Here is a 24,095-nt window from a genome sequence, read left to right on the forward strand (position 1 = left end):
TGGTAAGTTCATGTTAAATTGATGCTGCTCTTACTGTTCTGCAGACTATTTCCAAAATTTTAGTTATTTTCCAGAGTTAAGTAAAGTCACGTTCTGTAGTGTGTGGTTATAAATTTGTCCCCTAGAGTTGAGAAGAGTGCTTGGGCCTAATAATAGTAAATAAGTAGAATGATTACTACTTAATTTTCATATTTGCTTTGGCAAAGTGGGTGCATCTGTTAACAAAAGCAAATCTCAACTCAAAAGATGAGTCACTTGCTGGAAAATACTCAGGAAAGTACTAAGAATGAGTCATTTGCATTTTTTTTTGTGTGGTTTGCATCGTAAATAATAGTGATAACAATAAGTTAATAGTAAATGCATAAATAAATAGATAATTCTATAATGCATGTATCAGATCAGCCATGTGATGTTTGGAATCAGTGTTTCACTGTAAATATCAGAATCTCAATGTTCTCACCACTCATTTCCAAATATAAAAAGACTTCTATGTTTTACCACATAACCACCACAGTAAAATCCTGGCCTACTTGCAGATGTGGGCGTCAACCCCTCACGCCTGTGTGCTCCTAATGCAATGTAGCCTCGAGCGGAGCCGCGTCACAGCCTCCACGTCCGCCCCACACGCCAAGGTGTTACCATAGCGACAAAGCTCCAAAACTTTTTATCCTTGTTGCATACGGATGTGAATAAACATATGCGTAGTCTCGAAATTCACAGTGTTAAAAAGGTAATCATGAAAAAAGCGGAGCCTACCCTTCCGATTGAAAAAGTAGGCGAGCACGTGCACTGTATGGCGTTTCGCTCTTAGAGGTTTAAGGACTTAAAAAGGACAAGGACATAAAACGGAAAAATAGGACGGGTTTCCTCCGGGTGCTCTGGTTTCCTCCCACAGTCCAAAGACATGCAGGTCAGGTGAATCGGCCATACTAAATTGTCCCTTGGTGTGTGTGTGTGTGTGTGTGTGTGCACACCCTGTGATGGCCTGTTGGCCTGTCCAGGGTGTCTTCCTGCCTGCCGCCCAATGACTGCTGGGATAGGCTCCAGCATCCCCGTGACCCTGAGAGCAGGACAACTGGTTTGGATAGTGGATGGATGGTATAGATGCCCCAAGTGGCGACCTGTTGTTAGTGTCAGCAATGAGTTGCATTGTTCTGTGTGACTTGTGAGCTGCCTCATATAAAGTAAACAGCATCACTTGAGTCCTCTGCTCTGTCTCTGTATTCATTAACCACAGATATAACTGGCGATGTGGATGGGATGGAATTTTTGAAAAAAACTAAAACGATTCACATCCAGAGGGACAGAGAGCCGGAAGAAGTAAGTGAAAAGCACGTGAAAAACTAAGGACAGTGTGGCAGAACAACTGCAAAGGTTAGTTGCTAGTACAGTTAGCCTGAGTGAAATAGCAACATAGCCAGTTTCAATGTTGGCACAATATTGGAATACAAGAAATGCCAAGAAGATTCTGAGTCATACCTCGAAAGATTTGAACGATGGATGGTTGCAAATGATATGGCAAATGAGAAAAAGGTTTGCTTATTTTTGTCAGTTATTGGAGCTGAAGCCTACCGTTTGCTAAAGGATATGATTATGCCAGCTAAACCAAGCACATGGTTTAGCTGGCATATGGGGAGATTAGCATATGGGGAGATTAGCAAAATTGCTAGCGGGGCACTACAAGCCCAAACCATTAGTGATTGCGGAACGTTTTCGTTTTCAGAAAAGAAATCAGAAAGAGGAAGAGTCAGTGGCAGAGTGTGTAATGGGGTTAAAACAACTTTTAACACAGTCAAGTCAAGTCAGTTTTATTTGTATAGCCCAATATCACGAAATATATATTTACCTCAGGGGGCTTTACAGCAACACAACATCCTGTCCTCGCATTGGATAAGGAACAATTCCCTGTAAAAACCCCTTTAACAGTTAGAAAAAATAGGAAGAAACCTCAGGGAGAGCAACAGTGAAGGGATCTCGCTCTCCCAAGACAGACAAATATCCAGCGAATTCACACTGAATTCACTGGATACTTGGGTCAGGCACTCTGTGACAGATTTGTAAGTGGGCTTAGAGTGGAAGCAATCCAGAGGAAACTGCTACCCGAACAGGAACTCACGTCCTAGGGTGCTTGGGATATTTCCCTGTCGACCGAGATTGCTTCGAGGGACACAATGGAATTCTCTGGGGTTCGAAGAGAAGCTGCAAATGTGAATAAGGTGTTTAGTCAGAATACTCAGCAGCAGCCTAGGCGTTGCAGTGCTAACCACATAAGGATTGATGGACGGGGCAAGGCAGCTGTAAATCGGCAGCCATGTTGTAGATGCAGTGGCAAGCATGCAGCAAATGTCTGCAAATTTAAAAATAAGAAAACACCATCTATCCATCCATTGTCCAAACCATCCTGCGTTCAGGGTCGCGGATAGCAGAGCAATGCCGTCATTGCACTAAAATTGGACACAGTGTGCGAACGTGTAGAAACAAAAAGAGAGCAATGAAACCTCACTATGTCAAAAATGAGCTGCAGGTAGAAGCTGGGGAGACAGAAAGGAACTTTTTGGGAGTATATTTAGTGTACACAGTTACAGATGAGAAGAGTGGCACTCGTGACTGTGAATTTGGAGGGCAGAGCAGTGGAGTTACAGTTAGACACAGGAGCGGCTGTAACATCGGTGTCAGAAAGGACATACAGAGGCTCGAGCACATTTACCCATTGAAGAGTGCAACGTGAAATTAAGAACATTTTCAGGGGAATCGATTCCCTTGCTGAGGCAAGTAAGGGTTAACACTGAATATGAACAACAGAGACTTTGGCTTTAGTTATAGTGAAAAGCGACCGTTCTACTCTGCTTGGACGATATTGGCTGAAGAAAATGAGGCTAAATTGGGCAAGCATCTTTGCAGTGATAGATGTCGGAAACAAAATGGAGACTGGAGATGAGGCTGTGCTGCAATGGCATCAGTGAATGTTTGAGGAGGGCCCTAGTACCATAAAGGAGTTCACAGCGATCATCTGAGTCAGACTTAATGCCGAGTCTTTTTTTTTAAAAGGCCAGACCCCTTCCCTATGCATTAGAAGAACTGGTGAATAAGTAGCTAGATACATTGGAAAGTATGGACATAATCTCTAAGGTTGACCATAGCGAATGGGCATCACCCCTAGTTGTACCTAAATCAGACAAAAGCATTCACAGGGTAAAAAAAACCCAAAACAGGGACTGGATTAATCAAACATCCAAAATGACTACTAATTTTGGATTACTCATCAATGATTCATCAGGTCCATATCTCTGTATTTATTTTTGTTTGTAAATGTGATCGGGGTATGCATTAGCAGTCATATGGAGGTACAGTAGACATACTTAAAGCTGTATTGTAGGCTGTTATTTCGGGGCACTGAATATGTCACGTACATACTGAAAGTATATTCAAGAGCAAGTATTATACACGTTTACTTCAGAGGAAATGTCAGTGTGGTACTTTCACTTTTACCAGATTAATTTTGTGTCGGTGTATATCCACTTTTGTTTAAGTAAAAGGGCCGGGTACGTCTTCCATTACTGGACCGTTGTCCAAGAGAAATGTGTTATTCTAAAAATCAAGCTTAGGGGCTTTTACGAGTCTTGCATAGTTTCAGCTTTGGTGCTCAACCATGTCAGGTGAGCTTCCTCTGCTGTCTCTACCGAAGCCTGCCAGCCTGCTTTTGTGTGCGAAGCGCCTTTATTGAGTGTGTGCAACAATGGCCCTCATTCTGCCCGGACACTGTAGACTCTGTCTCTTCCCGGGGACGCTGCCAATGCCAGCCGGTGACAGACCATACCCGCTGGCACGGAGGTAGAGAGACACAAGGGTGAACATGGGAATGAGCGGGGTTTGGAGAAGGGGGGCGTATGAGGTGAGACGTATCCCATCTCCGCTCCCTCCTCCCCTGAGGTGTATTAATTACAGAGGGCTGCTGACAGATTTCAGGACAGCAGTAGGGAGACTAAAGCGGGCCCTCACGATGGCTCCTAATGTGTTCCCATGAGCTCAGCGCCAGGCCAGGCGTGGTGAGGAGGCGTCTGCCTTGTTGACTCCTCTGTATTGAGATTCCCTTTATGACAGAGTCAACTGACGCTTATCTCACAGACTCGCAATACTAATTCTTCCATGAGGTCATGGTGGCTGAATGCATGTTGGGGGCAGGGGTCACAAAGAGTGAGGAGTGAACAACCTTTTGTGACACCCCAAGTTGTATTCCAGTAGACAGTGGGGCTGTCACAATTCACCATCATCAAGTTCTCTTCCATCTTGTATTGGAGCAGGGCGATATATTGATACGAAATCAATATCATGATGTGAGACTAGATGTGTTGTGGTTCTGGTAATATGGTGATGTAACTTAAATGTCATCATTCTTTGGTCTTAAAGGCTGCAAAACATTGAAGTGACACAATTTTCTGAACTGTTTTAGGTTAAGGTCGAGGTTAATGTTACTTTGTCTCCCATGGGACAGCTTTTTTTTGGGGGCGGGGGGTTCTCCCCCTTTTTCTCCCCAATTTTACTCGGCCAATTACCCGACTCTTCCGAGCTGTCCCGGTCGCTGCTCCGCCCCCTCTGCCAATCCAGGGAGGGCTGCAAACTACCCCATGCTTCCTCTGATACATGTGGAGTCGCCAGCCGCTTCTTTTCACCTGACAGTGAGGAGTTTTGCCAGGGGGACGTGGTGCATGGGAGGATCACACTATTCCTCCCAGTTCCCCCTCCCCCTGAACAGGCTCCCCAACCAACCAGAGGAGGCGCTAGTGCAGCGACCAAGACACATACCCACATCCGGCTTCCCATCCGCAGATACGGCCAATTGTGTCTGTAGGGACGCCCGACCAAGCCGGAGGTAGGACGGGGATTTGAACTGGTGATCCCCGTGTTGGTAGGCAACGGAATAGACCGCTACGCTACCCGGACGCCCCCATGGGACAAAATTGTCTTGGATTAAGGGAACTGCTGCATCAACCAGGCATTATAATAAAAACACATTAAATAGGGACACGTGCAAACATTAGCCCGAGGTAAAACAACCGAGCATATGAGTCACAAGGCCATTCACATTGTTAAAACTTACCAAGATTCGAAGGCGTACTTCTCAGAACATATACAACTTAGTACACAAGTTACAAGCAACAACACCTCTCATTTTACATGTTTGCAAGCACACAAGCAATTGGTGGAACCTGCAGTTGACTGAAATGAACAATGAATGTCTGTACCTGCTTGGTCGTCATGTCCATATTCCTTATAATAATTTCTCAACATCTCCAAAATATCGCCGCATTCTTCATGTTGAGCTATTCAGTCAAAAATATGGGGATATTTGATTTTGTCAGTATTACTCAGCCCAGTCGTATACTAGATTTTAGTTTATTTTCATCGGTACGTACACTGGATAAACATTCTGGGTTTATAACACTGTGTACAATACTGTGTACAATATTTGTACTGTATTTTCCTTCCTGTCTGTCGTTTTGCACCGTGTTGATATTTCCAAGTCAAGTCAAATACATTTTCCCTGAATCACAGCATGGAGGACTTTACAATCACTGGTTCAACTTTCTGTGATTTCCTTACCTGGATTATTGGGCACGCATAAAGACACAACCACATTACATTTTCCAACTGATTGAGATAGAAACGAAGCGATGTACAACGCCCCTGCATTTTCTGTTTGCACACTGCAGCTCCCCAACAAGAACAAAGAGTGTCTGATACCGAATGTATGTCAAGAATACTTATAAAAATGTTTAAATAACCCCTCTGTCTCCCCCCTCCTCTCTCTTGCTCTCTCTCTCCCCTTTTAAATACAGGGCTGTCAGGCACATAGCGGTAATTATGCAGGTCGAGGACCAGGAAATGAGTATGGGCTCCTTTTGTCCCCTCAGGTGCTGCTCCTCGTTAAATCATGAATCAGGTTTGTCCTGAGGCCCGTACTGTAAGCCAGACAGATATGACGTATATTGAGTCTCCATAAGGATGGACTCGACTAATAGGGTATCCTTGTGTTGATGCTCGGGCTCAAGTGGAAAAAAAATTTTTTATTCACGAAGTGTTATTTAGGATGTAGAAAAATGTGATTATCCATTCCCTTTTCATACCGTAATTTCAGTTTTTTACACCGTGGAACAAACTATAGTTAACCCTACAAGATGTTGAGTTTGATAATACTGCTGTTTTATGATATCATTGAATAGATTGTGTTTTTTTTATCTTGTCATATATATATATATATAGTTTTTCTTCTCCCCAATTGTATCCAGCCAATTACCCAGCTCTCCCGAGCCATCTCGATCTCTGCTCCACCCCCTCTGCCGATCTGGGGAGGGCTGCAGACTACCACATGCCTCCTCCGATACATGTGGAGTCACCAGCCGCTTTTCACCTGACAGTGAGGAGTTTTGCCAGGGGGGACGTAGTGATGGGAAGATCACGCTATTACCCCCCCCAGTTCTCCCTCCCCCCTGAACAAGTGTCCCGACCGACCAGAGGAGCTTTTAATGCAGCAACCATGACACATACCCACATCCGGCTTACCATCTGCAGACATGGCCAATTGTGTCTGTAGGGACGCCCGATCAAGCCGGAGGTAACACGGGGGATTCAAACCGCTGATCCCTGTGTTGCTAGGCAACGGAATAGACCACCACGCTACCCGGACGCCCTGAACATCATCATTTTTTAATGGATTTTATTCGGGAGAGTTCTCCATTTCTCTCTTCCCCAAATCGCCATCAAGCGAATAAAGAATTTGTAACCCGGTGCTATTTTGAAGGAGCACAGTCACCTGAAGTCCTGTCCACCAGAGTAGTGATGGGTTTCTTCAAAATGTAAAATCCCTGCCTGTCTATCTCATTATGTGACTTTGGTTATGGGTTCAGCCAGACACTGCTCCTGGAAGTAGGGTTTGGCTCGTGAGACTAGTTTGTTAATGAGCGAGTTAGAAGTCAGATTCATGAGGTGCTTTGCATCTAAAAACAACAACATGGTCAGAAGTGTTGTCTCAGAGGGGAGGCTATTCTGGAGATCAGGGACCCTGATGAAGAAATCCTGATCACCTTTAAGTAGATTGTAAAACACATCATGGCAAAGACCAGAGACCTACAAGTCTCCTGCACATTCACACAGTTACTAATGAGGAGCACTTTTAGTGATGAAAGTTGCTGTGATTGCTACTACTTTTGCAGGGCTTTTATATATAGCTCCTTCAACTCCACTCCCCATCGTTTTGCTGTCACCAAAAGCCCAGACCAAAGTGAATACGATGCTGGGCTAATTAACCAGACTGCCCTGGTTGAGAGAGCATGGCGAAAGCCATGTCTCTGTATCCTCTGAATAGACCCTGACGGTCTTTGTGTTCTTCAAAAACAAATGCTTTTTGTTTCATTGCATGTGAACATGAAAGGAGTCTAGGCCTCAGATGGCTCCATCCAGTGCTCTCTGGGAGCCACAGACGGGGCATTCTCAAGGGATCCCTGGCATCGTCCTTGCTGTTGCATAACTGAGGCCAAATATTGAGATGACATAAGACAGAATCAACAAAACCCCTTTGAGAAAAGCCTCGAATGGGGACACACTGAGAGATGTTAGATTATTATTTTCTCTTTCATTGTTTCTTTTTTTTCTTTAAACAAAATCACATACGCCCTTAAAAAAGAAAAATAGTGAAATCAGGAAAAAACTAGGTAGTGGCGAGTGGATCTCGGAGTTATGGCCAGTAGCTGCAGGTCATCTATCTCTGGCTGGCAGATTTCGTGGCAACAGCCTTCATACGGTAATTAATTGGTTTTATTTGCAGCGCCCATGGGTGTGAAGAGAAAGAGAGGCTGGGGGGAACTGGTGGCAGCTCCAGGGTACAGACAAGTGCTAATAGACTGTGATTGAATGTCATCCTTTTTTTTTCCTGCCAGAAAGGACAGGTAGTTGGAAAATTGAAGAAACTTATACCTCTTGGATGTTTTTACATTACACTCTTTCATTTACTATGTTGACAAAAACCCTCATAACAAAAAATGCCATCTGCAGAGTTTTTGGATGTGAATCACCCTATCACTCACTCACAAACTAACATTTGAGGGGATTGTGACTCTTTCAAAAATGTTTGTGAGTGATTTTGCCCCCCCCCCTTCCTCAAATTAACATTGATATAATGGGTAAGAAAGTTGGAAAACTACATTTTTTTCTGCCCCCACCACTATTCTCTCTTAGTCTCCCCCTCATATTCTATCACTTGGTATAGTCCATGTGGTTTCATTCAAGGTAGGATTTCACAGAAACAACATCAACAGATTGTGAGACGTCCTCCAATACCTTAAACCTGCTCAAACAAATCAATCTTTAGATGAAAGTTTTTCAGTGTTTCTGAAATGTCAGTTTGCTTTTCTGGGTTGTCGGTTAGCTGAAAACATGATTCAGACGAGCTAGCTTTAGCTCTGTTGAACCGCTGCTAAAGTGTCTGTTTTATTAAGCATCCAGTAAGGATATGATGTGAATACCATGTAACGTTAGATACTCAAATGTAGGGTCAGTCAGTATTAGACCTACGTCCAATTACCAACTACCTACTTCCAATTACAAAACCATCATTGGCCTTTTCTGGGATGGTGACGAGTCTGCATTTAGATGGGAGGTTGATCAGCTGGCCCCCCGGTGCGGCCATAACAACCTGGAGCTGAACACACTCAGAACAGTGGAGATGACAGTGGACTTCAGGAGGAGTCCCCCCCCCCCACACACACACACACACACCTTACCCAAGAGCACGGTGTCTACGGTGAAAACCTACAGATTTCTGGGCTCCACAATCTCCCAGGACCTAAGGTGGGCATCCAACATAGACACAATCATCAAAAAGGCCCAGCAGAGGATATATTTTCTCCGCCAGCTCAGGAAGTTCAACCTGCCTCAGGAACTGTTGATTCAGTTCTACACTGCAATAATCCAGTCTGTCCTCTGCACATCCATCACTGTCTGGTTTGGTTCGGCCACCGAACAGGACAGGAACAGACTGCACCGGACAATTAGGCTCTGCAGAGAAAATCATTGGCGCCAGCCTGCCCTCCATTCAGGACTTATACACCTCCAGACTCGGGAAACAGGCAGGCAACATCACTGCAGACCCATCACACCTCGGTCACAACCTGTTCCAACTCCTCCTCTCTGGTAGGCGCTACAGAGCACTGTACCCCAAAACAAGCAGATATAAAAACAGTTTCTTTCCGCGGGCTGTCATTCAAATGAACGCTTAACACTCAAATAACTCCAGCCATGTTGTATATACCGTACTGTACGTTGTACGTATACTGGTACACTCTATCATGTCCATCTACCTCAGGCATGTAGCATGTAAGTAACCTGCTAACATCTATTTCAGCATCTCTGATATATTCCCTGCACCATTGCACTTTATCACCTCTTATTTCACCTGTATAAGTCAATCCTTTGTGTATATATCTGAAGATTGTTGTGTTGTTGTGTTGTTTATCTGTATTAAGTACACTGAGAGAGCCGCGAAACCAGAGTCAAATTCCATGTATGTGCAAACCTACATGGCCAATAAACATGATTCTGATTCTGAATTACAAATTTAATACACTAATCATTCTTTTCACAACAAATCTATGACCCTGTGTGTCCTTGTTCATCTTTATTCTTCAGCTGGTAAAGATGAACGTGGAAGTGGAATGGATGAAGGAAGACCCCTGCCCAGTCAAGCTCCGCCTGATCTACCTGATTATGAGGATAATGTGAATTCAAATCACGGTCTGCACATCCGGTCAGCATGTGTGTGGCATGTGTCCGACACGTCTGGGGGATTAAGTTACAACCATCTCATTTTGCAGAACAGCTTATCCTTGTACACACTTAATTATGTAGGATCTTGTCACCTCTGATCCCAGCCATGATAGTATGACAGTTTGACATCACCGCTTTCAAGGGAAGCCTCGGTTTTGGAATAAATTGAATGTTTTGGAGAAACTATGGGTTCCACTGTCCCGGCTGCATGAACAAAACAAGTCCATCAGACAAAATTTTAATTTAATATCAGCCCAGTGCCCATATGTGTTCATTAACACAGGGCCATCACTAATCCTGACAGCTTCACCCATACTTTATGTTTGCGATACCGAACGCCTTCCAGGATGACACGCACTTGCCTGGGCCTGTTATGTAACTGAATTCAGATCCCAGAGACAGTGCCCAGGCCCAACGGCTGAGCTCAGCACAACCAGCGGCTGCTACACTAATCTCACATCTGTCACTAGCTGGGCGTGACTTAATCACTCAAACCATAATTATTTAGAAAAGACCCGATGCCCGGGGTGGCACCTATGGAAAGAGTAAAGGATTATAAGTCGCCAGTCGAATAAGTAGTTTAACAAGACTGATGACAGATGATGTAATAGCGAGTTAAGATACTTGCACGGCTGTCTGTATTTATTTCTCCTCTTTGCAGTTTTAAAGTACAAAAACAACCTCCCTGTGGTAGTAAAATAGGATAGGATAGTGATATCCATCATTGTACCCTACGAAGTGATGGACTGATTGTCTAATGGCGATGTGTCTTGTGTTGGTACTGTCATTGATCTCGTCTGTGCTGTCCGGTTTTGCTCCGCGGGGCCAAAAGGCCCCGGCCTTGCTGGCTGCTTGTTTGTCATGATGATTAATTGATGAAGCCTCTTGAATAATTGACCCTTGACCAGGGAGTCATCTGACAATGGTGACATGAATCTTGATTGCTCATTTTAAAGCCGTCTTGGTGGTGATGTATTGACTGAGCTACTGTTTGGTCTGGTGGTCTGAGAGACTTTTTTGACGACTCAGGCTTTAGGAATGGTCTTCATATTCCAGTGCACACTTCAATGCATATTTCAATGCACTAAGCATTAGACCCAGTTTTGGCACACGAGGCTATTTGTTTAGTTGCAGTGTTGGTATGTGAGATTACTATGTTGAATAAGAAAAACGAGGACGCATAGTGTCAGATGTGAATCCCATCTGTTGTGTGACCTTGTCAACGGAACGATGTGGGCTCATCGTCCTAAGTTAGTAACTGGAAGTAAGTCTAGAACTGACTGCCCATTTTCAACTGGGTTGCAAATGTTACATGTTATTTACATCGTATGCTGATTGGCTGCTTGATACTGACATCATAAAATAATAAAGATAGCTCATCGGAATCATGTTTTTAGTTAACTGACTACCAGAAAAGCAAGCTGACGCATCAGCAACACTTGAAACAGGCTTACATTCGGCCATCTGGGTGGTGGGGCGGTCTATTCTGTTGCCTACCAACATGGGGAATGCCAGTTCGAATCCCTGTGTTACCTCCGGCACAGTTGGCCGTGTCTGCGGGTGGGAAGCCGGATGTGGGCTTGTGTCCTGGTCACCGCACTACCGCCCCCTCTGGTCGGTTGGGGCGCCTGCTCAGGGGGGAGGGGAACTGGGGGTAATAGCGGTGTTATTATGAATCCCACGATACTTCTAGGCAAGACACGCCCTGCGTGGCATCCAGGCGCTAGGATTCTAGGAAGACCCGCCCCTACTCTGACTCTGATTAGCTAACCTTAACCCTAACCTTATCCCTAACCCTAACCGCGCCCTAACCCTAACCTTATCACTAACCCTAACCCCGCCCTAACCATATCCCTAACCTTATCCCTAACCCTAACCCTGCCCTAACCCTAACCCTAACCCCGCCCTAACCCTAACCTTATCCCTAACCCCGCCCTAACCCTAACCCCGCCCTAACCATATCCCTAACCCTAACCTTAACCAACCCAACCGACGGAGGCAACGAGTACTGGCCAATGCTAGCGCTTGAATGCTACGCGGTGCGTGTCTTGCCTAGCAGTGCCGTGGGATTCATAATAATGCAGAATAGCGTGGTCCTCCCATGCGCTACGTCCCCCTGGCGAAACTCCTCACTGTCCGGTGAAAAGAAGCGGCTGGCGATTCCACATGTATCGGAGGAGGCACGTGGTAGTCTGCAGCCCTCCCCGGGTCGGCAGAGGGGGTGGAGCAGCGACCGCGACGGCTCAGAAAGCGGGGTAATTGGCCAGGTACAGTGCAGTTGGGGAGAAAAAGGAGGAAAAGGGAGGGGGGGGGGGGAAAGAAAAAGTCTTACATTCACACCAAAGTGAAAACGTAACAAAATGATCTTACAAGTAGGATTTTATTTGAATAATTTAAATGACTTTGCATCATCCATTGAAATAAAAAACCCAGAAGATATTTTGCTGCGCATAGGAAGACTTCTACAGAGGTCAAAGGTTTGTTTTTTTTCCAATCATCCCTTTAAGAGAAATACTTGACTAACCATGAGCTTCTGTGCTGAAATGAAACAACGGAAACGAGAAACAGAGATCCGAGACAATCATCACATTTTTGTCTCTTGCCTCATTTTTGATTTCATCACATTGTTATGATTTAAAAAAAAAAAGAAGGATAGATATTCATTAATATGTTTAATCTAAAGGAAATACATACGTATTAAAAAGAACTCAGTATAAAAAAATAAAGGTTTTCTTGTGACTGGCTGGTTCCTGTCGTGGTTGGTGACGTGCTGAGCCGGTCGACTGGGTGTACCTTCACTTTGTAGTTTTAGAAGGGCGGTGATATCGAAACCTAAACACAGTCCTTTTTTCTTTCTCTCCCCCCCCCCCCCCCTTTTTCTCCCCAGTTGTACCCGGCCAATTACCCCACTCTCCCGAGTCATCCCTGTCGCTGCTCCACCCCCTCTGCCGATCCGGGGAGGGCTGCAGACTACCACTTGCCTCCTCCCATACATGTGGAGTCGCCAGCCATTTCTTTTCACCTGACAGTGAGGAGTTTCGCCAGGGGGACGTAGCACGTGGGAGGATCACGCTATTCCCCCCCCTCCCCCGAACAGGCGCCCCAACCGACCGACCAAATGAGGGCCTAGTGCAGCAACCAGGTTACATACGTACCCACATCCGGCTTCCCACCCACAGACACAGCCAATTGTGTCTGTAGGGATGCCCGACCAAGCTGGAGGTAACACAGGGATTCGAACCGGCGATCCCCGTATTGGTAGGCAACGGAATAGACCGCCACGCCACCCGGACACCCCCTAAACACAGTCTTAGGAACGGATAAATAACTAGATATAATCTAATCACGTTTTCAATGTTGCCGCATAGAAGCTGATGATTGTATACCATGTTTCTTTTTTTGTTTCGTTTTTCTTTTTTTTTTCTTTTTTTTTCAACTACCAAAATTTTGCCAGCAGTTACAGAATTTCTACACGTCGGGACATCGGTTCCTTCCCAGAAGGCAGTTGGAGTAAATAGAGATTAGGACTGAGGTGGGGTCTGTGGCAAGAAAGCTTCATTATGATCCAAATAAAAGGCTCTTAGAAGTGTTTTACCGCGTTCTAAAAGTTTCTATAAAAGCAGCACATTTTGGAGAAATAGAGAGCCGAGCGCGTGCCCTCGGAGTCCAAGGAAGAGAAGGGAAAGATCAGTCATGACAGCCGGCTGAAAGACGCTTTATGGTTCTGCTTTTGGTCCCCATGTGGTTGTCTTTCACCTCATCCTGCGGGTTCCTTTCTTTTCATAGATCCAAGGGCAGCGTTTTAAGTGGGAAGGTGGAGAAGAAAAACTGTCTCCCGGGGAGCTTACATCCACGTTTCATTGAGGTAAGTGACGAATTCAACTTGATCTCTCTCTCTCTATATATATATATATATATTGTGTGTGTGTGACACAGAATATACATTGTGCGCAGTTTTGTATAGCAATAAATTCGGGTTTGGCATTTACTCTAGAGAAAGGGATGAATTTGAAATGCTACTGTCCATGCCAGAGATGAAAAAAAGTGAAGTCTTGTCATGCATCATAGGTTTCCTGCTTAAAACTATATATACTGATAACCGAGTTAAGATACAACTAACACAAGCGTGGAGTAGATTTGGTTTGAACGTCCTTAAGTTGTCTGCACGTCTCACGTTCAGGTCTGTGAAGAGAGAGGGGTCAGATGCAGTTGAATTTGGTACTTTCTCTAAACAGGACTATTCATGTTTCACAATCAGTACAAAAATGTGATATTGGATTTTAAAACATGACAGCGGGAACAATCGGTGTAAGACAGTCGAAGAGAAAGGAAAAAAACCTGTACATACATTACTTTGGTGCCAGATCAGGTTTTTCAGAAACAGCATACAAATTCATCTGATAGACAGTATACAAATACACTCGGATAACCTCAGAGTTCATCGTCTCCATCTCATGGCAAGTGTTTCTCTAAACTGTTACCGATCAAATATCGAGATTCATGTCATGGCTGATTTGTTCAGTGCAGGTTTAGCGGTCGGCAGGGGGAACAATCTAAAATATGCTTGTGGTCGCTGTTTTCCGTTGTTTGTATTTGATTCAGAGAAATGTATTCGGGTGATTATTAGGGGTGGGACGATACCAGATCGAATTCTGAATCGTTCGATACGGTCTTCAACGGTTCCAGACGCTGCCCATTTCCCGCGATCGTGTGTTAGACCATCAACACTAGAGTGACCGGGATTTCACTCCTGCCCAAAACGACCACCGCCGGTTTTTAAACTCTATATTCTGTCAAGATAAATACCCAATTGAGATATTAATGGTTTGCATATGTTAGCATGTCTGTTAGGAAATGACTGACACCAAAATTAACGTTTTTTATTTTTATTTTTTGGATTTTTACCCCTTTTTTCTCCCCAGTTGTATCTGGCCAATTACCCCACTCTTCTGAGCCGTCCCGGTCACTGTGCCACCCCCTCTGCCGATCTGGGGAGGGCTGCAGACTACCACATGCCTCCTCCGATACACGTGGAGTCGCCAGCCGCTTCTCCCCCCCAGTCCCCCCCCCGAACAGGTGCCCCGACCGACCAGAGGAGGCGCTAGTGCAGTGATCAGGACACAAACCCACATCCGGCTTCCCACCCACACACACGGCCAATTGTGTCTGTAGGGACGCCCAACCAAGCCGGAGGTAACATGGGGTTTGGAACTGGCGAGCCCCCGTGTTGGTAGACAAAGGAATAGGCTGCTACACTACCCGGACGCCCCAAAATTAACATTTTAACAACTTTAACGCTGTAGCAAATTCAGGAGGCAGCCAGGAATCCACCGCAGCTGGGACGCGAACCCGGGTCACACGCACCACGGGCGACTGCGCTAACCAGTCGACTAAAGGGGCCGACCCGTTAGCCAACGGGCTAGCGAGTGTACACTGCCGTGATCGTTACGGTACTATTTTTCAAACAATTTAAAATCGCCGCCGTCCCAACGCCTGTAAATACTGCAACACCTCGGTGGTAGTCATGGCGCGTCTGAAACAGCGGTGGTCAAAATGAGCGCCTTGGTCATTCTAGTAGTTTTTAAAGTTTTCAAGTAAAGCAGTTGTGTTACACAACAAGAAAAGGTGGCACAACATTTTGTTAGAGCTTTTGCACTTGCGTTACTTTTGAATACGTGCCTTGATAATGCCAGAATGTTGGGCCTAATTCTTAAAATACATGAAAAATAGAGAACTGCAGCAGTGTTTTGTCTCTTGCTTACCAAGGCGTCCACTGTCGTACTGAATCCAAATCGTGAGCCCTGAATCGTGAGACGTATCGAACCGTGAGATTTGTGAATCATCCCACCCCTGGTGATTATTGCTCTGCTCCGGACCCTGGTCCAGTCTCTAATCCGGCCTCACACTGTGGATGTGAACTTTGTCGTGTTTGCAGCGCGTGATGTTTAACACTGCCGGAAGACACAAACAGGAGCCGTGAGAGAGGAGACTGCTAATATGTCCATGGTCTTCTGTTGTCAGTCACACGTCTTTTGTTGAGTAAGTGAAAACATGGCCAACAGGGAGTTCAGCCAAACCCAAACTCTCTTTCACACATTCATTTAGTTTTTCTGAGAATTGCTGAGCATGTTTTTTTTTCTTTTCATTTCATCATCAGATGGAGCTTTGACCTGAGAACAGTCTATAACGTGAGTGAAATGGGGATAGACCTCCATAATGTGACTCTACTGGTGTCTACTGGATTTGGTGTGAACCTCTATTAACCGTACTGACACTCAGCAAGTTAATCCAGCGCCAATGGTAAAAGGATATTTCAGGTAAGATTTATTTTATTTGTATTTTCCCCCTTTTTCTCCCCAATTGTATCCGGCCAATTACCCCACTCTTCCGAGCTTTCCCGGTTGCTGCTCCACCCACTCTGCCGACCCGGGGAGGGCTGCAGACTACCACATGCCTCCCCCGATACATGTGGAGTCGCCAGCCGCTTCTTTTCACCTGACAGTGAGGATGTAACACGTGGGAGGATCACACTATTCCCCCCAGTTCCCCCTCCCCCCTGAACAGGCACCCCAACTGACCAGAGAGGCGCTAGTGAAGCGACCAGGACACATACCCACATCCAGCTTCCCACCCGCAGACACGGCCAATTGTGTCTGTAGGGACGCCCGAACAAACCAGAGGTAACACAGGGATTCGAACCGGCGAGCCCCGTGTATTTTACGTAAGCTTAACATAATATGACAACATTTAATTTAAAGCAAAATGTTGAAGATGCAGTTGCTTCAATGCACATTCATAAAGCATTACTACTGACTACGTTTTGCTGATGACTGCCTTTGTTTCACATCAGAACCTTGTTTTAGATTTCACCTGACTATAGACTGCTCTCACGGCAAAGAAATAGCATACGAGAATAAAAAAAAACCCCAACAACAACAAAATTCTCATTCTCCCTCCACAGGTTTAAAAAAAAAACTGAAATCATGACTTTAATTTGGTTTCATTTCCTATCAAAATAGATTTCATAAATATCACAAATACATTGAGTTTAGGCAACATTTTCATCTTTAGGCCATTCAAACCCTGTTTTCCTTCAGTATCGTGTAATGATCTAGTTAATTCATTACATCACTTGAACGAACACAGAATTCAGTAGAATTTCTGTCCCCTGATATTGTTAAGATGCATAGATTCACAGACAGGTGTGCAATCCAGTAACGCCAAAGTCTTCAGGTCCATCGGGATTGAAGGGGGATTTGCTCAGGAACTCTTTAAGATTGCCAAGATAAAGATTTCTCTTGTCTCACTGTCTTGGATAATCTTATAAGTAAAAACGGCAAAAGTGCACATTAAAAGGGGGTTACAAGTTGCTGCTATTCATATACTTATCAACATCGCTTATTAAAACCTATGTATTTTAGCATAGCTCCTGCGCAGAAAAGTTATATGTGATTTTTATGAAACTACAAAATATTATATTTTCAATTTGTATACAACCATTTGTGCTTTGATTGTTGACTACATAGCAACAGTTTGTACATGGAATTATAAATGGTGGTTTGTGTGGCCAAATCCTGATGATGGCTAAGTGAGAATGGGAATTCCCATGCTTTCAATGGGACAATTTGTTAAAATATCTAGCATTTAGAGAATTACAGATATATTTCCCATTTAAATTATACATCCAGTATTTCTAAATTCTCCTCATAGTGCAATTGATGTTGTTACCCATTCTCATCACAACAGCATTATTTGGGGACCACACTGATATCAGCACGAGGATGTGAGGTTGTGTTGTTCTCAGCGGCTCGTGGTCAGATGTTTTATCGTGGCTGATTGCTTTTTGAATGCGAAGTGCACGAATTTTCAGTGTTGTCGTTGAACTCAGCTCCAGAAAATTCCAGTAAAGTGAGAGAAGCTTATGGGACGCCTCATATCTGTAACACTATCGTTTGTGCCCAAGAGCAATTTCAAAATCACAAATAATCGTTTATGTTAAAGTTCTCTTTTGAAAAAAAAGAAAAGATAACTTCACACAAAACATAACTTACCTAAGCAACGTATTTACACCTAAGATTTGATTTCCAAGGTTTTGTTTTGTTTTTGTTTCTGTGTCATAGTAGTTGTTTGATCCAATGTCCTTGAACACTCTCAACCCCAAATGACCATATGAAAAAAAATTCAAGTTTCCGTGAAGGAAGAAGGTCTTTTTCTCGCCTTTTCCTTGGTTGTTGACATTCTTTACCACAGTTTTCTGTGCTGTGAACTCCTGTTTCTGCCATTCCTTCCAGATAAGTTCCTTCTCCCTTTCACTATCACCATTCCATCACAGTTTTCAGCTTTAATTATGGCACTTTGCATTGTTCTGCATTTTTACCCATTGGATAGAGAAGTAATTAAAGGTTGAACCCAGGCGAAAGGGCAAAGGTCATATTTCTGACTCTCTGCGGTATGACCTTTGATCTAGACTCCTGGTAGCCTGTAGCCGCTCAAATTCGTGTCGACTGTTCCGGTCTGGACTGAGGTTCGCCAGTGCTCTGCTTCCCCCGCCCACTTCCTCCTCCTCCTCCTCATCCCGGTTGAGGAAGGCCAGCTCGTTCTCATAGCAGAAGGAATTGGAGTTGGGGACCAGGAACTTGTTCTCCACCATGTCCTTGGCACTGCAGCGGGGGGTGGACGGCACCTCGTAGGTTTTGTGAAAGTGAGAGTAATCCACTTTATACAGGTTCTTCTCCTCAAACAGGACTGGCTCGAACCGGTGACCCCAAAGCACCTCAGAGGCCAAGTAAGAGCTGCGTGCCTGGGTGGTCATGGCGGTTGCCTCAACCATCCCTTCCAAAATGACCACAATCTCAAAGTCTGCGGTCTCCAGGTCCTGTTTGCTGATCCCAAACAGAGGGCTCTCCTCATCAATCTCATGGAGGATTGTGATCGGCGAGACCAAAAAAATTCTGTCAAGGCCTTTGTCAAAGCCCACATCGATGTCTATTTGGTCCAGAGGAATATACTCCCCCTCATCTGTGATCCGTGGCTTGATAAGCTGCGCCCTGACGTGGGCCTCCACAATGTGACTCTTGCGGAGATTCCCAACCCTCCACATGAGGCACAGCTTCCCATCTCTCATGGCGATGACTGCATTGTGGCTGAACAGCAGTGTCTGCGCTCGCTTCTTAGGCCGCGCCATCTTGGCCATGATGGCGCCGATCATGAAGCAGTCGATGATGCAGCCCACGATGGACTGGAAGACCACCATGAAAACAGCCACTGGACACTCCTCTGTCACACAGCGGTAGCCGTAGCCGATGGTGGACTGAGTCTCTATGGAGAACAGAAAGGCAGCCACGAACCCGTTGACCTGCAGGACGCATGGAGTGAAGTTGTCGTCTCCAGCTGGGTTATCTAAGTCCCCATGCAGCAAGGCGATTACCCAGAAGGCCAAACCAAAAGCAAGCCAGGAGATGACAAACACAAGGGTGAACACCAACAACATCCACCGCCAGCGGATGTCCACACAGGTAGTGAAAATGTCAGCCATGTAGCGCTGAGACTTGTCGTCCATATTGGCAAACTGCACGTTGCACTGCCCATTCTTCTTGACGAAGCGGTTGCGGCACTTGCGGCGCGTGTGGATCTTGCCGTTGCCAAAGCCGTTCATGCCATGCATGGTGGTAAGGCGGAGGCCCTCCTCCTCAGATGACACAATGCTGTAGCGGTTTATCCTCCCCACGCTCATACTCCCCACGGCGACGCCGCCTTCAGCTGCAGGGTCAGAGTGGGAGGCCACACCCAAAGTTCCAGTTTGTGATTAGAGGGTCCTCCCCCTTGCAGCACGTTCAGTGGCCAAGCAGCATGTCAGTCTGTCGGGTACATCAAGCAGGGCGGGAGCCGCGTGCTTTGATCAACCAATCCCTGTAGAGAGAGAAGAGCAATATGAGTGTGTGTCATGTTGCTGCTCACATATCACTCATACAGAATCATATCTGGGTCTCAAACGTAAACAGCCTCGAACCAGTAAGACTCCTGGTCAGTGAACAGCGATCACTGTCATATAATTCACACACACACACACACACACACACCAATACCATGAAAAGATCCAGCATCAGCTGTAATTTGATTTGTGAATTATATTATTACCTTGAGTAAATGGTCTGTCTGGCGGGGTCCGAATAACTGCTTTGATTTTATCATTTCATTTCATTTACAGTTAACTCATCCTCCCCTTCTCAGAACTAAAAGAGTACTTGTGTTTCTGTATGTTTAGTAACATGCTGAAAAATTAGATTATATTAGAGACTGAGCGACATCCAGCATCATAGATTTGGGGCTAAGATGACAGTTTCCATTTTAGGCTTTTTTTTAAAAGAAAGAAGAAGATAATTCTTCTCACCAATACATTAGTGTTTTGTTTTTTGTTTTTTGGGATTTCCCTCTTTTTCCCTCAATTGTATTCGGCCAATTACCACACTCTTCCGAGCCGTCCCAGTCGTGGCTCCACCTCCTCTGCCGATCCAGGGAGGGCTGCAGACTACCACATGCCTCCTCCGATACATGTGGAGTCGCCAGCCACTTCTTTTCTCCTGACAGTGAGGAGTTTCCCCAGGGGCACGTAGCGCGTGGGAGGATCACGCAACCCCCCCCCCCGAACAGGCGGGGGAGGGGGAACCAGGACACATACCCACATCCGGCTTCCCACCCGCAGACACGGTGAATAGTGTCTGTAGGGACACCCGACCAAGCCGGAGGTAACACACAGATTCGAACTGACGATCCGCGTGTACAGTAGTGTTTTAAGAAGTACCAGTTGCTCTCTACAGCCACCCTCTGTTACTTTTATCTCTCAGCAACTTAAACAGCTGCTGAAAACGGTGATTCAACAAATGAGCATTTTTGGTAACACGTTACAATAAGGGTTCGTTAATTAATATGAATCAATGCAGTAATAAGGATTAACTAACCTTAACCCTGTACAGTAATAAGCATTAAGTGACTGTTAACAAATTTCTCGGTAACACTTTAGTATGGGGAACATAAAAAAACTTAATTACTAGTGAATTAGTAATGATCAAGATGTCACCTCAGTATGGGGAACATATTCTAAGTAACAAAAACTTAATTTACAGTAATTTAACACTATTAACACTTGTAGTTTTGTGTTTTGTTATGTAAGAACAGACCATATTCATTAAGTGTTAGTAAGGGAGAACAACTCTTCTTGTGGTACTACCACCTTATAAAGGCCATACTAAGCAAAGCATATTGAGATGGTACTACTAATAAGCAATAATTCTGAGGTTATAGAGGGAAAACTCATAGTTAATGGCTTACTGGTTGTATAATAAGGCCATGCAGAATAAGGCATTAATGAGTACGTAATAATGACCAATTAAGAGCCAATATGTTGCTAATTTGCATGCTAATAAGCACCTAATTAATGGTGACTACGTTCCCCATACTAAAGTGTTACCAATTTCTCTTGTTAACATCTATTAAGGGTTTACAGGTTAATTAAGATACCTACTAATATTAGTAAATGATGAACACCATAAGTAAATGATTACTATACACATTAGTTAACTGTTAATTTACAGTTAGTCAATGCCTATTGTTGGTTAATTAATGTACCCTCATTGTAAAGTGTAACCACATTTTTTACAAGTTCATATGGGGTAAATCAATTCTGATGATGGTAATGTGTGAGAATGTCAGACATGATCATGAGCATATGATTCATATAATAGTATTACTTATAACACCACATCAGATGCTAGTAACTGCTAACATTTGTCATTGCTATGATTCATAATGGCAATTTTTTCAGCCTTGGTCAAACATTTGGAAGAAACTGGGGATACTGACTCTTGATGTCATGTGTAGGATAACGTACAGTTGATAACACAAGATAAAAAATAATAAACTTAATCACTATCCCTACAAGAACCACTTAAGTTCATCGTATGTCCTCCCATCTCGTCTTGTTATCTTATCTTATCTTAGGCGCATGTATTGAGTGTCCTCAGTTTCTTCACATTCATATACATCCTGCTCTCCCTGAACGTCACGACTCAACATGTTCCATCCAGCGTTGGACCTAACTGAAGGGTCCTCAACTCTTTTGATGCCGTCTGATTGAGTGGCAAGGGGCCGGCTTCACAGAGCCACTTCATGTGTCCATCACGTGACATTTCCTGCACTTTTATCCTGCAAATTGGGAAGCGGGTCGGCAGTGAGGAGAGGATAGCAGTCACCAGTTACCAGCTGTTAACTGCTTGATAAAAAAAAGTTGATTGACCACCTGCTTGAATTCTTATCTACGAAATGTGCTGTAGGCAAAAAAAAGAGAAAGCGGAACACTATATAGCATATATAGAAATCTCCTCTCACCAAATTCGGTGGTATTTGTGCCTCCCGCATTCTTGGATCCTCTACTAGAGGCCTGGGAGTTTGAAAGTTCTGCGCAATAGCTTAGCTGTTCCTGGAACTACACTCATGTTACTCCTGGTATCTTTTGGTCACTTTCCACACCTTCTTTAGTTCCTCTTAACAGCCCTCGGTACTTCTCCAGCTTCTCATTTTCATTTCCCAGTAATGGCAAAAAACCATGCACACCTCGAACGCAGTAAACCTAGCCGAGAGGCCGAGCTGCTCAGTCTCACTTCCCTGCTGTTTGCTATCACTGTGTCAGCATTGTACGTTTGGGAGGAAGGTGTAAGTGGGTCTGTGTAGCTTTAGTCAAGCTCCCAACGGGGCCGGTGTGTGTGCCACTGATTCCGTGGGCATCCGATCCCAGATGCTGCGTGCTTGGTCGGGGAGAGAAAGACTCGTTTGGCCTGAAAATGAGCATTTTCGTCACTACTTCAGTATGCTTCAAGCTCTATTTATTTGACCCCATTCTGTACAATTTGCAGCGTTATTAATAACGGCGTGTGGATGCGGTAGGATTTCTAGCACAGTCCCACGGTGTCCCAAACAACAAGATAGGCAGACCAACTTCTCCCCTGTGCTCTGCCCTGTATGTGCACCTACTGTAATTGTGGAACTTTAGGACACACACACACACACCATAGTTCAGCATAGTTCGACAAATGGAAGATACTGCATTGATTATGACAAATTTTGGTTCATGTGAGCTAATGTAGTTTTACATTTGTATCGGTACTATTATCAAACTGTAATCTTCAAATCACTTGTCAAAACACACTTTCGGTAAATGTTGTGGTGGTTCTCATGTTAGCTAGCTAGCTAGCTGTCTATCTGTCCGTCTGTCTGTCTTCCTGTCTTTATCCTCACTTTTCAAACCCAATTTTCTTTCGATGTATTTTTTGTTCCTAAAAGACCCTTACGTGTACCGCTTATCCTTCTGAGTACTTTGTACTCGCCTGTAGAGATACAGTGACAATAACAGCAGCATTGTCTTGTTCGGACTGCAGTTCTAAGTGGGCAGCAGAAACCCTTGTCTTTGCTCTGGGTGGTGAACCTCTGGGGAGACCAGCAGACTGGGGTCAAGGTGTTGTCCCACTGGGACCAGGACTGAGTCCCCTCTGGGTGCCATCTGCTTTTAGCTGTCTGGCCACATCCATCGCTGTCTCTCTGATTTGGGCCCCGAAGCCCATTGATGTGCAATCCCAAATCCCTGGTGTGTTGTCTTCTTCCACACACTCACTCTCCATCCCTTCGCCTCTCACACACACTCGCTCTCCATCCCTTCCCTGCTCACACACACTCACTCTCCATCCCTTCCCCTCTCACACACACTCTCAGAGGAGGAAGTCTGACACAACCTGATCTGAGGTCAGATTACCTCTTCTTTCATCTCAACCTTGAGCCTTCGGGGACAAGCAAACATCTGAGTCAGGAAAACATGGTCAAGTGACTTGTTTCACTGACATGCTTTCAAAGTTTTTCAAAAGTTTTTTCCTTTCACAAAGTCAAGCTAAATGTTCACATCAAGCAACTTTACATTGTAGACATCCACAGATTGTGACTACCCCGACTGATTTATAGTGATTTTTTTCGATGCGAGAGTTCCTCTTCCACCAACGTCGCAGGCAGCAAGAATAGCAACCCCTCTCACATCTATCCAACATGCAAATACCTGATAAGATTCTGTGATCTTTATTAATTGTGCTTTAGTAATTCAGCATTAGTTGTGATACAAATTTAGGTGCACTAATTAACCTGAAGTGTGTGTTCCTTAATGAACCTCGAACTTATTTATGGCCAGCGCCAGTATTGGTTGTGCTTGCTATAGCTACCAAGCCTCCCTTCCGGTCTGC

General features: G+C 44.7%; 1 protein-coding gene across 1 annotated transcript; it reads right to left on the bottom strand.

The window, feature by feature from the left end:
- Nucleotides 1–18,247: 18,247 nt before the first annotated feature.
- kcnj12a (potassium inwardly rectifying channel subfamily J member 12a) lies at nt 18,248–19,555 on the bottom strand. Its single transcript, XM_056297033.1, has one exon. It carries the CDS (start codon nt 19,550–19,552, stop codon nt 18,248–18,250), a length of 1,305 nt encoding a protein of 434 aa, XP_056153008.1. The 5' UTR covers nt 19,553–19,555.
- Nucleotides 19,556–24,095: the final 4,540 nt, after the last annotated feature.

This window comes from Lampris incognitus, chromosome 17 (assembly GCF_029633865.1).
Source record: "Lampris incognitus isolate fLamInc1 chromosome 17, fLamInc1.hap2, whole genome shotgun sequence".
Classification (NCBI taxonomy): domain Eukaryota; kingdom Metazoa; phylum Chordata; class Actinopteri; order Lampriformes; family Lampridae; genus Lampris; species Lampris incognitus.

Bases quoted from the DNA above. Each gene is read 5' to 3' on its own strand.
- kcnj12a (XM_056297033.1), bottom strand. From the start codon at position 19,552: ATGAGCGTGGGGAGGATAAACCGCTACAGCATTGTGTCATCTGAGGAG.